This window comes from Ips typographus, linkage group LG8 (genome assembly GCF_016097725.1).
Source record: "Ips typographus isolate SLU linkage group LG8, UJ_Ityp_2.0, whole genome shotgun sequence".
Lineage (NCBI taxonomy): Eukaryota > Metazoa > Arthropoda > Insecta > Coleoptera > Curculionidae > Ips > Ips typographus.
The window spans coordinates 5628813-5645285 of NC_138429.1; the positions used below are offsets into that span (position 1 = coordinate 5628813).

Here is a 16473-nt window from a genome sequence, read left to right on the forward strand (position 1 = left end):
TTTTCAGTTACCGCCGTTGCTGAAATTTAAGAAAACAAATGTTGTGCAAAAAAAATTAATGGTTTATTAAATTTTTTTCCAATTTAATTTATACTGTATGAAGGTAAAAAAAATATAAAACAAAATTGAAACACGCACAAAATATTACTTACGTATATCACAGTGCGGTTCTCGAGGGAGATATTAATTTATTAAGAGTTGGAGAATTTCAAATAAAATTCTTTGTGTTTTAAGTCATTAACTGTGGTTTCTGCAGCCTGGAACAATTACATTTCAATTAATCGTAATTTTGACAATCTGAAATTACGCACATTTCTAACACTTTCAATAGAGTCAAACATCAAGGCTTCTAATGTGTCCCTTATTTCAACTGTCCAGATTTTTTCCAGGGTGGTGTGCTGAAAATATTTGCCCATCAAAAGTACAAAATGACAGCTCCTCTCCCTCATCGTGGCATTTGAATTCCTTAAAAATTCCCCCAAATGATTTTCCTCTGATTTGCTGGTGATAATTTTTTCCACAATTTCCGTGTTCTCAGGTAACCGTCTTATAGTTTGACTGAGTATTGATAATACGTCCATGGAAATTCGAAGCCTTCTTTTTGCTAACAATTTCAATTTTGATGGTTAAATGAACGTTAAACTATTAAAAAGCATTACCAAGACCGAGGAGTTGATTGATCAAGCTGTAAACGTTCAATATAACTATTGCATCACAAAATTGCATTACAAACTCATCATTCAGGTGTACCAAGTGGCAAATAAGCATGTAGACATGTTCTAAAGCCTGTAATTCTTCCACTTCTAAGGTTTCTAGAGACTTATAACAGTCCACACGTTTTGATTTTAAAGGAGCCGGTTCGTCAGTAGACGAACCTGTTGACTCTGTAGGAGAGTTAACCTTACGCAGTAATAATTTAGAGGCATAAACTAGATTTGGGACTAATTTTACCTCTAAATATACCTGAAAAGTGCCTTTTACTATTTAACCAACACCTCAAATTATGTTTTTACAACTCTCACCTTTTTTACTTGTTCTAAACTCTCTTCTGACACACCTTTGACAACAAAAGCAACAGACAATAATTTTGCAACAAAACCCAAAACTTTGCTGTTTGAATTTGTATTTCTTAAGGGAGAAACTATGATATTTGTCAGGTTTGGTTGCAATAGCGATGACAGTTCACCGCTTATTACCTCGTGAATAGACCGCTGTAAAAATACTATCCATTCTTCCGGTTCTATAGGGTGATTGTCTTCTATGAAATTTAGTTTTTCCTTAAAAGCTGCAAGTGTTGCTTTTAATAAAAATGTGAATATAAAATCTGTTTCTTTTGTTAAAATTATTTTACTTGAACGGAAACATTGAAAATGCGATTATAGTCTGCACTGATGATGTTATGGTTCAACTATGCACCAAAGTGTGACCGGATACTGGATTATGAAATTTGTGAAATATTTCTAAGTACCTGAAGGTCAAAAAGGTAGTCACGTCGCAGATACCAATTAGACATGTTCGAATTTCTCAAGTAAAACTTATTCTCAATCTTGCTCCAAAAGTGACTCTCTCCAAGATCCTGTCTTCATTTAGAAGTGTTAAGAATGGCTTTGTTGTATTTAGTTTTGAGTGTTGATTTCACATTTATTTAATTATGATTTTATTGGAAGTTAGTTACATTTTTAATGGGTTAGAAAACCACATATTTTTATTAGTTAGTAAGTTATAATGTGTTTAGGTTAGGGAATTTATGTAATAAATTTAATGATAGGTTTAACTGATCCCAGGCAAAAAGGTTGAATTAAATTCAACGCAGTCGTAACAATACAACAGTTTTTTGAAAAAGACTTTTACGGTGTTAAAAGAAAAAACGATTGATTTATTAGTTAGTTTTGTAGAATGTTAAGCACTAAACAAATAACCAAAGTTTAAAATACAAAAGAAATTTCAACTTACATTTACTAAGGCGTTCTTCAATTTTTTTAATGCTGGAATCACTTTCAGCTCCATTTTCATTATTCCGGTGCTTTGCGGCCTCAACTTTGGCATGCTCCAGTTCCGCAAGAGCGTTTTCGTTAGAAACTTTATTTTCTTGCGATTTTACCAATTCTTTTTTACGAGCTCCTGTTGAACTATTACTGGAGCTATTTTTATTTGCATCAATTTGATCGTTTGATTTCTTTGATTTTTGTTTCTCAAGATTGCTTTTTGGACTGTTTGTTTCTGGAGTATTTTTTGGTATAGCGCCTCTAACAAGTAAATTTAAATCAGCTCAGTTGAGTCTTGTCGATTTTTCAATAAACTTTGTTCTTTCTTGTTGGAAATTTCTAAGCTTATTCAAAAACCGTTGTTTGTTGTAAAAGTCGAGGTGTAAACCGCTGGGTAAAATTTTGTACACTAATTCCTTGTAATTCCCAGTAATTTCTAATAATTCCCAATAACTATAACCTAACCTAACCTAATAATACCGACTAATTTTTGAATTACCACGACTGGAGAGTCTAAAAAAATCTTCTTTAATTAAAATAACTAAAAATATGAAAATATGCGTGCAACGATTTAACTGGAAGTAGACCAACCAGAGATCAACTGCTGCTTAGTTTAAATGGGACACCTTGTATATTATTGCATTTTTGGATTCTACGTCAAATTTTAGACATATTTCATGTATTAATGTCGTACACTTATCTGTATCCGTTTCTGAAATATTTACTGTTTTATGTGAAATTTTCAGTCTCCAAAATAATAATTTTAATTTATATGCCTATCAGGAAACGTTTTTTTCTTGGTTTTCGTATTTTGCAGTGCTATAGAAGGTTTGTTCTAAGAGCGGATGTAGAAAAACGATAAAATATATGGTACAGGATGGTCAAAAAAAGAGCTCAAAAAATCAGTTCTGAAAAAAGACGTTTTTCAAATTGACACCTTATTATTATAATTTTGTCTAATTCTCTGTTCAAAATTAAGGTAAGTTTGTATTGGGTCATCTAATTTGAAAAATGTATTCTTTAAATTGATACATTGAACCATCCTGTGTCAAAATAATCGAGTTATTGAAGGTTAAAGTAGTAGGTGTCAAATTCAGTCAAAACTCTCTTTATTGTCAAACAACTCGTTTATTTGCAACACTTTGTATAGACTTTTATATGTCAATGGATAGAAAATAAAAGTGACTTTCCAAAAATATGACCGTTTGTGTTGATAGGTTGCTTAGTTTGGCTGCCAGAGGGCTCCAAATCTAAATAAAAATTTTCCTTGACTGTCCATCACTACAATTTCTTTGAGGGATTTTTTTTTTAAATCAGTCAGGTACGGCTCTGATATTTGGCACAAACCTAACACAGTGATTGTCAAATTTAGAGCCGTAGCAAAACAGTAGACAAAGTCACAGTCAAAAAGTGTTTGAGGGTACCCTGTTTGTAAACCGTAAGTAACACACGTATTGTAACACTTTGTATGTACGTTTATATGTCGATAGACAGCCAATGAAATGAGCTTGCAATTGACGTATAAAAGCCGATTGGTTAGTGGTATCGTTTGACCACTAGAGGGCGTCAAACCTTACATACTATCAAACCGCGGATCGTAAACCAAAAATCATTTTGTTTAATATTCAAAAACCCCCTTAATTGGTCTATTTTTGGTAGCGTTTTATACGTCAATGGATAGCCAATAAAATGAAATTTCTAAAAATTAACCAACTCGGGTTTATAGGTTAGACGGTTTGGCCCCTAGAGAGCATCAAAGTTAACTATTTTTTTTCGACTTTTTTTGTGTATCCTTTTGTTCAATCTTCAATAACTCGTTTATTTGCATCATTTTTAATTGTGTTTCATACGTCAATGGATAGCCAATGAAATGAGCTTTCTATTGATGTATAAAAGTTGATGGGTTAGTGGTACGATTTGGCCGCTAACGAGCGTCAAAATTTAAAGTAAAATTACAACATTTATAGTGTTTTGTTGTTTTCCAAAGGATTTCATCGAAATTTTATTTATGTTTAAATTAAAAAAATACAATTTTATGTTTTTTTTTTTATAATATAATTTAGACGTTTCCAATTCTATTAATAGTTTTTAAAATACCAATTCCCCCAGTAATGCCCATTAATTCCTAATGTTTGTACACCATAATGCCCCAACAGTTTACCCCTCAGTAAAAGTACAATTGAATTCTTACTTAAGATGTTTATTGTGAATACTGTCATTTCTTTGTTGTTCTTTTGCTTCTTGAGCACTGGCAGTTAATGACAATGTTAAAGGCATTGCCACTGACGTTTTTGTTATTAGTATATGGCCGCTAACAAAAGGATGATTCAATATTTGATTCCATGTCATACGTTTTGAGGGATTCTTTTGCAATAAACCCTGTAGAACACATTCTAATTTAAATTATTTCACAGTCACAGGACAATATATTTTTATTACCTTTAAAAATGATATACAATCTGGAGATAAAAAAGTGGGCCACTTAATTTGTTCTGTTTTAATTTTCCTTATTAAGTGTAATATTGAGTTGGTACAAAAGGGTGGACTGCCTATAAGCAGCTCATATATTATGCATCCTAATGACCAGAGATCAGCATTATAATCATAGGGTAACTCATCAATTAGTTCTGGGGCCATATATAAGGGTGTTCCTAAGTAAATATTATATGCCAAGTGAAAAGAATTGTTTGGTTCACAGACTAGAAAATATTAAACCTTTTATAGAAGTTAAAACATGAGTTCCAGTACTCATATTTCGAGCAAATCCAAAATCACATAACTTTGATCTGTTTTTTAAGTCAAGCAATATGTTTTGAGGTTTTAAATCCCTGGAAAAATACTTCAAAATTATTTTACCCCCATTTAAAACAGTGATAGTGTGCTAATCATAATGAATGCTTACCTGTGTAACACCCTGTTAGAATGTAGATAATACAAAGCTGAAACTAAGTCCCATACTATTTTTTGTACTTTTTCTTCACTAAGATACCCTTCTTTGATTAAAATCCCAGTTAGCTCTTTAGGAGCAAATTCTGTTATTACTACAATCTATAAAAAATCATTTAATAACACTAGATAACAAACCCCATACTTCCTACATTCCTCTAAACATTTATCAAGGTAAACATACAAACCTCATTCTCAGTCTCAAAAGAATCCAGCATCTGAATAATATTTGGATGATGTAAATCTCTTTGAATTTCACATTCTCGTCGAAAACCTTTTAATTCTTTTATAGAACGGCCTCGCTGAAAACAAAATGTACTTCAGCCTGTAAATTTGTATACTGAGTGATGTTTCCAATTTGGTAAGTTTACCAATATTCACTTTGATTTTTCAATAACACTATATGTTAAATTTTTGATCAGAAAACCTTTGGTAAACACTTTCCGACACAGAAACACTTATTTTATTGAAAAACATTATATTTTACCTTGCTAATCACTTTCAGGGCTACAAAGGTCTGAGTTGATAGTTGTTTGGCTTTATACACCCTCCCGAATGAGCCTTCACCTAAAGTACCAATAACTTCGTATTTATCCATGTGGCCAATTTAAATTAAACCCTTTCAGCTTTACTAGTTTCTGATTTAGTTGATGCTAAAACTTTAAATTATTGTTTTTTTTTTTTTTTTTTTTTTTTTTAACTTTCTTTATGGCTTTCACCACTAGGGTATTCAGCCAGGCCAAGTTAGGTTAGGTCGAGGGTGGCCTACGCCACGTCGGAGCTTAAGCTCCTCCTCTTAGGTCTGATTAAGAAGTTAGCAAGACAACACAACAAAGGATTCAAACTCTTCACGCTCCCGGGCTCTGGAGGAGCTGACACACTTTTGGAAGAGCCTCGGATGGAAAGGAAGGTGTCAGAGATCTGGAAATGATCCAATAATGTTAAAATCATAAATCAATATTGTTAACTTTCAAAAAATGACAAATGAGTTTAATTATGGTGGATGACGGCGAACCCAACACACCCCGCAGGCATACAGGAGCCTGGATTCCACTTTTAATCAATTCCTGGTACAAATCTCCATTCATTCGGTCACATTGGAACAAAATATGCTCCAACGTGCCCTGCGAACCACAATGACATAATGAAGAGTCCGCTCTTCCTAACATAAACAAATGTTGAGGCACCAAACAATGCCCTGTCCTAATGCGAATAATGGTGGTAATATGCCTTCTATCTTTATAAGTCAGTCCAGAGAACCAAGGCTTAGAGGGAAACGCATCAGACTCGCCAAGATATCTACGACCCTTGCTCAAAAATGTTCGCCTCCAAGCAGTTTGCCACCCAGCAAAATGCCTACGCTTAACCTCCGGGTAAAACTCATCCCAGTCAAGTTGAATGGGCAAGGGTACATTCAAATTCCTACCCAGGCAGGCCAAGAGGTCCGCCCTTTCATTACCCGCAATGCCACAGTGGCTCGGCACATAACATAATTTCACGACCGTGTCGGATTCATTTGCCTCTATAATAATCTGCTTTGTAAGAAAGGAAATGTGATCCAGACGGTGTTTGGATGATGTCCTGGAGATCTTCTGAATGGCACTCTGCGAGTCACTAAATATAATGGCCTTCTTAACCTTCTTTTTAAGACACATTTCAACCGCCTGGTGTATGGCAACCGTCTCAGCTGTACAGATTTGAATAAACCTAGGAAGGCGCGAAGAAAAACTGTAGTCCAACTGGGGACAAAAAATGCCGAAACCGGCAGATGCAGCATCCCTGTCAAGGGAGGCATCCGTGTAAATGTGGACATAATCGGAAAAACTCCCATTAATCTTTTCCAGAAAAGACTCCCTAACCCTGGGATCATCCTTCCGCAAGTTTATGTTGACAAGCGGGACCGTCATCATTTGATAATCAAGATTATAACAAAAATCAGGAAAAACCGAGTAAGACTTAATGTACTCAACAAAATCACCCAGCTCCTCAAACGCACGCACCAAGTAAGGACGGGGTCTGTTAGACAGATATCCCCTAAAACTGTACAGCTCCAAGACTTCCCCCAAACCATCCAAAATGTGATTATTATCATACATAAAGTTTTTCAACACAAATTTCTTTGCTAGCAATCCCATTCTGTACTCCAAAGCCATTTCAGCACATTCAGTCAGCAACAAATTAGTTGGAGTGGATTTCATGCATCCCGTAATAACCCTCAGGGCTTCAAATTGGACCCTGTCCAATTTGCTCTGGTTTTTCTTAGTGATGGGACTCAATAGAAACCCACCAAAGTCAAGATGAGACCGAACTAGACCCTTATAAATAGAGAGCAAGGTGATCGGATCCGCTCCCCACCACACACGCGTAACAGCCTTCATAACATTAATGCCCTTCCTAGCCCCAATACACATCCGATCAGTCTGCTTAGACCAGTTCAAATTTTCAGTCAGTATGATACCCAAATATTTATATTCTTTGACCCATGAGATTACACTTCCCTCATAAGTAATACAGTCAATTGGAAAGTTGTATGATTTTCTTGGCGAGAAAACTATTGCCTTTGACTTATTAGGGGACAGATGCAGGTTCAATGAGGAAAAAAGGGCACCCAGCTGCAACAGAAACTCGTTCATTTCCCTAATAATATCTGGAATATTGGGCCCACTACAATATAAAACAATGTCATCAGCATATTGAATTATCCTAATGTTGGTTTTTGGAATTTTATGAATTTTCCGGGTGTAAATATTAAATAAAATTGGACTCAGGGGGGACCCCTGGGGCAATCCTATGGTAACCTTTCGCGGACCCACAATGTTATTATCCAGCAAATCTACGTAAATTTCACGATTAGATAGCAAGTTAAAGATAAGATTTTTAATATGGGTAGATATGCTAGCTTCTCCCAAAATATCATACAATTTATGAATGCTTACGTTATCATAAGCAGCTGACACATCCAGGAAGACTCCCACCGTATACAATCTTGTATGGAAACCTTTAAGGATACATAGAGTCAGGGTAGAAAGACACTCCAAACTACCCTTCCCCCTCCTAAATCCCATCTGGTCACTAGGAAACCATCTCCTATTCTCCAAATCCCACTCTATTCTGTTTTTAATAACTGTTTCCAGGACTTTCCCCACACAAGAATTTAGAGCAATTGGTCTGTAGCTCTTAATGTTCCCCGACTGATGATCTGGCTTCAATAAAGGTAGAATTTTAGTTCTTTTCCATTGAAATGGAATCTCGTGACCAAAGAGTGCCCCATTATACATCCCCAACAACAACTCCTTTGCTCGGACTGGAAGATTCTTAATCATAGAGTAGTAAACATTGTCCATTCCTGGTGAGGTGTCCCTTTTATCCTTCAGTGCGTATTCAAGTTCCAGGAGGGAGAATGGAGGATCACCCCCCCCCCCCTCACCTGGTGTGAAGCAAAATTCGGAGGGAGTCAGCCCAATAGAAGCCTGCTCCCACCCATCCAGCATCTCCACTGCCACCATCTCTGCTATGCTAACCGTCTTACAGTTAGGTCTATTTATACTGCTGCCAAATCTTTTCACTGTTTTCCAAACTTCACCCATTGGGGTGTTACGGTTTAGATTGTTGCAGAATTTGACAAAGGAGGCCTTCTTTTTGTTTTTAAATACAAATTTAGACAAAGCCATGACTCTCTTGCACTCAACAAAATTCTCAATGGAAGCATTAGCTCGAAGCTCTTTAAGTTTTTCTTTACGAAGACATAAGATATTATTACATTCATTGTCCCACCAAGGAGTAGGAGGCTTGGGTTTTTTACCGAGGTAAGGCTTGCGTACAGGGACATTCTCCTGAACTACTTCACTCAGAAACCTTTCAAACTCACTATAATTTGAAATGGAACCCCATTTATTTAGTTTATTCAATGCTGCCACATGATATGAATCCCAATTACAGCCCTTAACATTAAGTTTTGAAACCTTTTCCCTACTTAGGTAACTTGGTGACTGACTCCGACCTTCACCTGAGATTGAGATTTGGATTGGAAAGTGATCACTACTCCCTGTGTCCTCCATTGTACTCCAGGTACAATAAGGGCTTAAGGCAGCAGAAATGACAGAGATATCCGGGCAGGACTTGTTCAAGAGAGGACTAGTGAACCTAGTTGGTGAACCATCATTAAGGATCAAAATATCATTATTATCAAGTATATTATATATGTGATTTCCCATTATGTTGGGTATATCACTTCCCCATAGTGGGTGTTGACTATTAAAGTCCCCCACTATCAGTTTTGGGTGAGCAAACTGATCAATGACACTTTTGAGCTGGTTGAACTCGATTCGAATGTTAGGAGGACAGTACACATTCACTAAGGTAATATTTGAAAGTTTAAGCTTAATAGATTGGATTTGGAAATTAATAGGGATGTTGGCAACTAAGTTGTCAACAATGTCAAACTCTAAACCAGATTTAACAAGGGTAAGGATACCACCTTTACCGTCATTCCTGTCACTTCTGACACATACATATCCCTTTAGAGAGAAAGGCTGGGTATTCCTCAGCCATGTCTCTTGCAACACAATGATGTCAAACTTATTACTATTATTAAATAATTGCAAATTTATGAGATTGGAATATACACTTCGTATATTCCATTGGAGAATACGCAAAGAGGCAGCGAACTTGTTACCAAGTATCATCCTCCATCTCTGAAGGAGGACCTTGCACATCTAAAGACACATTCAAATTTTTTAATACATTTTGCATCAACAGCATATCACTGAAATGCATATTTTTCACAATGTTTAACAACGCAAATCTCATTTGTTCAATCTCCTCAGGAGGCTTGTCCACACCCCCTGAATTGGCACCATGCTGTGAGGCCTGCCCGGGGGGGCCCCCCACTTCATGGCACCAAGAAGAACTTGAGTCGAATGCCTTCATACGAGTTGGTTGTGGCACCAAGCACTGTTTCACAGCTTCCCTATCATACCCGGGGGAGATAGAGGGTGACAAAATTTTTCTTTTTTTTACATCTGAGCGTCGTGACGCCAGTTGTGATGCTACACTACTGTAAGAGGGGTTTTTCTCTAATGTTTCCCTATTTTTACTTTTCTGGTATATATCTCTGTTGTTAGATACCTGGCTAAATCCCTGTACATTCTTCCCTTCCCGCTCACGCAAATTGGGGAAATCCCCAGCCTGCCTTGAGAAAGAGGACTTTTTAGTTTTTGGAAGCATTTTATCAGCTTCATAAAAAGAAATTCTGTCTACTGACATATATATTTTAATTTGTTTCTGCCTTTGGTATTCGAGACATTCCTTGTTGGTTGACCTGTGGTTGTTACCACAGTTAACACACCTAAAGTCCTTTGTACAATTATCCTCTGAGTGGTCTTGGTCCGAACATTTTGCACATTTAGGCTTACCTCTGCACTGTTTTTTAGTATGGCCAAAGAGAAAACAGTTAAAGCACTGAGTGACGGGCATTATATAATTTTCTACCTCCATTTCAACACCATACAAATTAATTGACTTGGGGATACTTTTTCCAGAAAATGTCAGTAGACACGTTCCAGTCTTTATAAAAACAACTTCCTTCTTCTCATTTAGTGACCTCCTGTTAAATCTAACTACTTTTAAAATATCCACAGTAGACTGAACATTATTCAATATTTCCTCTAAAGTGAAATCAAATTGTACACCTCTAATAATACCCTTGGAGCAGACATTATACTCTGGAATATAAAGATTATAGCCTTTACCGGCCAACTCACTATGCGAGACGAAACTGTTAGCTGCCTCAGCATTACTGAATTCAATTATAATTTTGTTTTTACCCTTACGCAGGGGCCCACGAACGTTTTGCAGTTTGAGTTGACTGAGCATCTTAGCTATGGACAAAGGGTGCATATTACCAACATTATTGTCCCTGGGGCCTTCCACAACCACAGTAAAAGGACCCAAGGAGTTGCCCTGATAGAAGTACTTGATCCTGTCATCATGTTTGGCATTTGAAGGATTATTAGTAACTTGGGGATCACCGGCTAAGCCGGAGTCCCCGGGGTTGACCCCCATTTTAAACTTATAAACAACCTAACCTAAAAGTTAACCCAGTGGAATCCAAGCTTATGAACTAAAATACCTGTTGGTTTCAATGGAGATGAAGTCAACACGCAACTACCGAACACTTATTAGATCAAATTTTCTGTCGATGGGTGTAATTAACACAGGAAAATTGTTAGTAATTTCAGACGACCTCGCAGCGAAACGGAGCCGAGCGAAAAACCTAAATTATTGTTATTGTTTATGTTCATTGTTTTGACGTTTTCTCAAGAAAAAAAAAGAGAACGTCAAAATCTTGAACGAAAAATGTCAATGACAACGTGACCTGATCTATCACGTGATGTTATCTGCTAATGTATTAGTAAAGGCCATATGACCAAGCTGGTGGATTGAACGGAATGAAACTAACACCAATAGGAAAGTTTGACAACACACCATACCACGTGATAGGAAGTACTGGGTTTTTAAAGTAATCACGTGATAACATTTTTTTGCCGTGTTATGTCATTTAATTTTCATTCAAAATTTGTTTTGACTTTTTTTACCGTTGATAGGTAGGAATTATATTTTTTGTTGTTTTCTCTTTAATTCTTATCAAATATTTAGATTTAGGTAGCTGTTTTTACTACTCACAGGCACAAAATTGGAAAAATGACTGACAAGATTGATCCTAGGGAAGTTTTAACGTATTTGAATGAACTGGGATACACCAACATTTCAGCTCAACAGTTGAAGGACTTTATTAAAGGTATGTTTTCCTCTTTGTTGAGAAAGTGGTTGAGAATCTATCCAGTTGTACTTGTATTATTGCAGACCTGAAAAAAATAATGAAGTATGATTATCGCTATGGAGGTGCTTCAATGCAAGTAAATGAAACTTCACTGCAATCAATGAAAGAGAGTAGTTACAGTAGTCAAGATATGAGTGACTCAAGACTAGATTCACACATGGCCAACAAGGAGAATGTACAGTCTAAAACAACATCAGAAAAATCAAGTTCTACACAAGCACCACTCCAGAAACCAGCTCAAAAGGGAAAACTTGTTGAAGTACACATATTTGAGAACAAAACCAGAAATCACCATGCTTATGAACATTGCATTCATTTAGATTCAGAGAATGGTCAAAATAATAAAAACCCTGACCAAACTAAGTCAAAAAGCAGTGAGGAAAGTAAGAAGGTCAGTGTAAGGCCTCAAAGCACTGAATCAACAATTAAAAGTATACCAGCAGTTTCAAGTGGAGCATTAGTAAGCAAGCAATCACAAACAAGTAGCAAACATGTAAAAATTAAAAAAGCCTGTGAGTAAATTGTATATGTTTTGTTAATAAACTTCTTCATGAAAGTTGATAGTTTGATCATTAGTTTTAAACATAGATTAGTTGTGTATTATTGTTTTTTTTTTAGTTATTAGACCTGCAGTTGCTAAAACTATGTTAAACAAATGTGATCCAGTTGCCCTTTATCATTACTATCAATCAGAATGGAAAAAAACTAAGATTCCAGGACAAGACAGTAGAGATGATTTGAGGTGGGCTGTAAGAGCCAGAATGCTTAGTGGACCCAAGGTAAAACATACATTTTTAAATTTATTTGTTGATTGACAAAAACACTTATGCAACATGTTAACTTTTAATTTTAATCAGTTTGTTAAAAAGTAAATGTGTGCCAAATACTCTGATAATCAATAGCTTTTATAGAAAAGACATGTTTGATTTCTTTTTGTCTATTTATTTTGTTGTTTGTTTCTGCAAAGCTATGTTTACTGTTGTTTTGCCTGAATAGTCACTGAGTATTATGAGAAGTGGCTTGTTTAATTTGGGGTTTTGTATGGTAGGTTTGTGTAGTATTTTCCATTTTTTCAAGTGTTTATATAGGTTGCACTTATCATTTTTCTACCCGGTTTAATACAATACTAACAGGCAACTGCCATACCACGCTGGATATACCGGTTCCCGTCCGATCACCGCAGTCAAGCAGCGTAGGGCGTGGTTAGTACTTGGATGGGTGACCGCCTGGGAACACCACGTGTAGTTACCTTTTTTTTAGTAAAACTTACTTATTTTTTTATTATTTTATATATCTTGAATATTTTTGGAGTCTGAAGAACCTCTCAGAAATGTCCTCTGGTAACTGGAAGAATGGGCTCATAAACTATATTCGAATTTTTGTTTCCAATGTCTTCAAAAAAATACATTTTATATTAATTACTAGTTTTTTAGTCAATTGATGAAATTTAATGCTATTTCCTCTTGAGCTACTCTGGTTGTGATGTCATAATGGACCTTACAATATTGTGCAGTCCTTACTTAACTCTTAATTTTTCTTCCACCTGATTATTCAAATACTATATGACAATTAAGGAGAGAGAGATAAAAATACAAATTGAAACAGTCAGGATTTTCGTTTCAAGATAAGAGATACTCCTTTTGGTGATCAGTTTTGAAAACATTTTCGGCCATTCCACCTGTCATTTTTTCCTTTGTTTTCATTGATTTTGGTTAGGAATTTAGCACTGGGTTTCATAAATATGAAGTGACAGTGTCACATTATTTATAATGTTAATGATTCCAAACAAAACATTAAACGTAACCGACATCCATCGACATATTCCGTCTTACTCAATTTGGAATAAGCTAGAAAGAGACGCGATATATTTTTACTTCTATGTCACAGAGAAATCTGTATATAGGGTGTCTGGATTTAGAGTGTTTTGACAGGAAAATTTTCCAGCTAGAGAGGAAAAAGATTAATGGCAAAAACCGTATTTCGATATCTTGTCAGTTTGCGGCGCTAGAGAGCGTTTTTAAAATTTTGCCCATTTTGAAAACTCCTCCCAACTTTTTTGTTTATTAAAATATCTAAGTGAAACACAAACATTCTAAAGGCACTTTTTCGATGTGATTCCAGTGCCGTGCTCGGTTTTTTGCTAATGTTAACTTTATTATTTTAAGTTTAACTGAGAGTTGGCTATAACTTTAAAATAGTCCATTTCATGGCGTTTACTACAATATAAGTATGTCTATAGACAATCTTAAAAATAACTGAAGTATTACACTTTTTTGTTTTTATTCAAGTTGGCTGGTAATAATAAAATAATAATAAAATTTATTATGACAGGAAGACTTACCAATTTTACCAGTAAATTCAAATTTGACCAGTAAATATAGGGGTATAATTGAAATTTACTTGAAAGATATCATTTTCCTGTCATGGCATTTTCAGTCACTATTGACAAAATTCTGAATAATGAAGATTGGATAAAAGGCTATTTTGATTTAAAAAAATCGCATTTTCATCTTTTTGTCACTTCTGAGATAAGGAAAATGATGTTAATATGAAGCGATTATTATTTATGTACTATTATTACTTAAACAATTTGTATTTATCAGTATTGCCGGTCAATTTGAATTGGTAAAGCAAAATATTTACTTGTACTCGAAATAGTAGCCCTTTCTAACAAACTAGCATTTTCAGCTTTTTGTCACTTTTCTTTATTAATTCATCTTCCAATTATATTAAATAATGTGTTTTTGAGATGAGAAAAGTGACGCGAATTTGAAATTATTATTTTTTAAGCAATTTGTAATTTATCGGTCAATTTTTCCTGGTAACTTACCCATCACTATAATTGGTATACAGAGGTTATTATAATGTTCTTTTTTATTTCAGGTTGAAGTGAAATCAAAGTGTAACATTCCAAGATGTGGTTGGTCCAGGTAATGACGCATCTAAGTGTAAATTAGATAAGTGTCAATGTGATCTTAATTACAACAATTTAAGAGAAAATTATAGAATTTAGGACTATTGTTTCATATTGAAATAAGTACAATTATTAAGAAAACTTTGACATTCCCTATTTAGTGATATTATTATATTTTAATAAAATTAACAACCTACCTATACAGAGCTGTTGATAATTGGATTACTTTAATTGAATAATGCAAATCAATTACTTTCAACTAATTGAATCACTATAGTGGAATTATTTTTAAAAAACAATAATTTTGTTATTATAGTTGCAATTGGTAATTGATGTTACAGTTTTTCAACAACTGAATTACTTTAAAGTAATTCAACTATTTTGTTTTAACTGAAAGTAATACGGTTTATTTTTGTTCAAATTAAGTTTCTTTTTTTTTTTTCTCTGAAAAAAAATTTCAATCTTCTGTATTTTTTGCCTTGACAGAATTCAGAAAAAGCCTAAAGGGAAAATTTGTAGCTAGTTTAATTCTCTTCCGAAATCCTGGTGAGACATTTTGTCCTTAAGGGTCTCAGAAGGAAGATATTTGCTTATGAATGTTTAGTAGACGCAAAGTGTCTGAATCTTCTTACGGAACTCGATCACATTACAAAATTCAGGAAAATGTTAAGGGAATTTAATTTTATATGAAAACCTAAGAGGCACATTCTTAAGGGTCTCAGAAGGGAGATATTTGCTTAGAAATGTTACTACTATCCCTCTTTATATTTAAAAAAATAAGGTTTTACAAAAACAGTAAAAAGATAATCGACTCTGAGATATTAAAAATTTAAATTAAGCTTGAAAAATGCTTATAGGCAGTAATCGTACACTGAAACCATCAGTAAATCCGAGTGCCTGCGGTGTTGTCGCCCGATCTCCGTATAAGTAATTCAGATCTCGTTATATGCAGTTACCAAGTACAAACGTTTAGTTTAATTTTTGTGTGCAGTGACCTTAACAGATTCACAACCAGTCGATCGCAGAATGGTAAGGCAATTTCAAAGTATTTGATCCAAAAACGTCATCGTGAAAATCGAACAAGCTGTTGACCGGTACGTGGGCATTATATCGTCGTTTTCAGTACCATCTTCGTCGCAACCGGAACCCACGTGGTTTATATTTTAAATATAACCAATGTTGTCACATTTTCTACTTTGAAGCGTAGGTACGCATGTGTTTTATGGTACTTTCTAGAGTACTTATTTCCAGTAACAGAGATGATTTGCGGATACACAAACTTTAAAAGTAATTGTTACGCACCGATGCTGTACAAATATAATCACTTCTTTTAGTCTCTTGGTATGACGAAATAACGGCGAGTTTTCTCTAAAGTCAATTTACACCAGATATACAGTGGCTTACTTGCACTTTAAATATCTTCATAAGATACTGGGTCCATCAATTTTTTAATCTTTTGAAGTGAAATGCTGTTATTTTCTCTGCACCACCAGCACACGAAATCATACCAGACGTTATCTCATTAACTCGCTCATCTCGCGAAAAAAAAGTAAATTAATTTTTGTATAAACCAATTTGTTCAAACCTCATTACCTCTGTGATAAACCAGAATGTATCAATTAATTTTTGTGAAGTTCGTTGCTCTCAAAAAGGATTAAAACGATTGCTCAAACTGATTGATTCTTAAATTGGTAGTTGAAAAAGCTTTTTGTTGAAAAAGTTAATTTTTACGCACATTTTATGAAAGTGTACCTACAATTTTTTTTCACGAAGAGACACAAGGGTAT

General features: G+C 34.9%; 3 protein-coding genes and 1 non-coding gene across 5 annotated transcripts in view; 3 read left to right on the forward strand and 1 right to left on the reverse strand.

Moving 5' to 3' along the window:
* Positions 1-5561, reverse strand: fu (STKc_STK36 domain-containing protein fused). Of its 2 annotated transcripts, XM_081985132.1 has the most exons (12): positions 5419-5561; positions 5120-5233; positions 4888-5033; positions 4701-4813; positions 4425-4636; positions 4177-4364; positions 1954-2246; positions 1023-1285; positions 660-963; positions 312-604; positions 153-257; positions 1-19 (listed from the first exon to the last, which is right to left on the reverse strand). In XM_081985132.1, exons 1-11 carry the CDS (start codon positions 5527-5529, stop codon positions 192-194), a joined length of 2103 nt encoding a protein of 700 aa, XP_081841258.1. In that variant the 5' UTR covers positions 5530-5561; the 3' UTR covers positions 1-19; positions 153-191. The 2 variants fall into 2 exon arrangements, with proteins under 2 accessions (XP_081841258.1, XP_081841257.1); XM_081985131.1 differs by lacking the exon at positions 1-19 and having other exon boundaries at positions 42-257.
* Positions 5562-11533: 5972 nt separating this feature from the next.
* Positions 11534-14886, forward strand: Hyls1 (Hyls1 centriolar and ciliogenesis associated). The gene is made up of 4 exons (XM_081985180.1): positions 11534-11730; positions 11796-12284; positions 12391-12551; positions 14656-14886. The coding sequence occupies exons 1-4, from the start codon at positions 11634-11636 to the stop codon at positions 14704-14706; spliced, it is 798 nt and encodes a 265-aa protein (XP_081841306.1). The 5' UTR covers positions 11534-11633; the 3' UTR covers positions 14707-14886.
* LOC145733302 (5S ribosomal RNA) lies at positions 12905-13023 on the forward strand. The gene has a single exon (XR_014179181.1). It is a non-coding gene; the product is annotated as a 5S ribosomal RNA (ribosomal RNA).
* A 609-nt stretch (positions 14887-15495) lies between the features above and the next one.
* The window catches only part of phtm (cytochrome P450 enzyme phantom), a 55187-nt gene continuing 54209 nt past the window's right edge, over positions 15496-16473 (forward strand). The window contains exon 1 of the mRNA XM_081985145.1: positions 15496-15715. Within this exon, the coding sequence (XP_081841271.1) occupies positions 15713-15715 (3 nt within the window). The 5' untranslated portion in view covers positions 15496-15712. The remainder of the gene's footprint in view (positions 15716-16473) is intronic.

Bases quoted from the DNA above. Each gene is read 5' to 3' on its own strand.
- fu (XM_081985132.1), bottom strand. From the start codon at position 5,529: ATGGATAAATACGAAGTTATTGGTACTTTAGGTGAAGGCTCATTCGGG. The intron at 5,234-5,418 runs GTAAAATATAAT...TTTTGTTTTCAG, and splicing joins CCCTGAAAGTGATTAGCAAG to CGAGGCCGTTCTATAAAAGA. The intron at 964-1,022 runs GTGAGAGTTGTA...GGCACTTTTCAG, and splicing joins GTTTAGAACAAGTAAAAAAG to GTATATTTAGAGGTAAAATT.
- Hyls1 (XM_081985180.1), top strand. From the start codon at position 11,634: ATGACTGACAAGATTGATCCTAGGGAAGTTTTAACGTATTTGAATGAA. The intron at 12,285-12,390 runs GTGAGTAAATTG...TTTTTTTTTTAG, and splicing joins TGTAAAAATTAAAAAAGCCT to TTATTAGACCTGCAGTTGCT. The intron at 12,552-14,655 runs GTAAAACATACA...TTTTTATTTCAG, and splicing joins GAATGCTTAGTGGACCCAAG to GTTGAAGTGAAATCAAAGTG.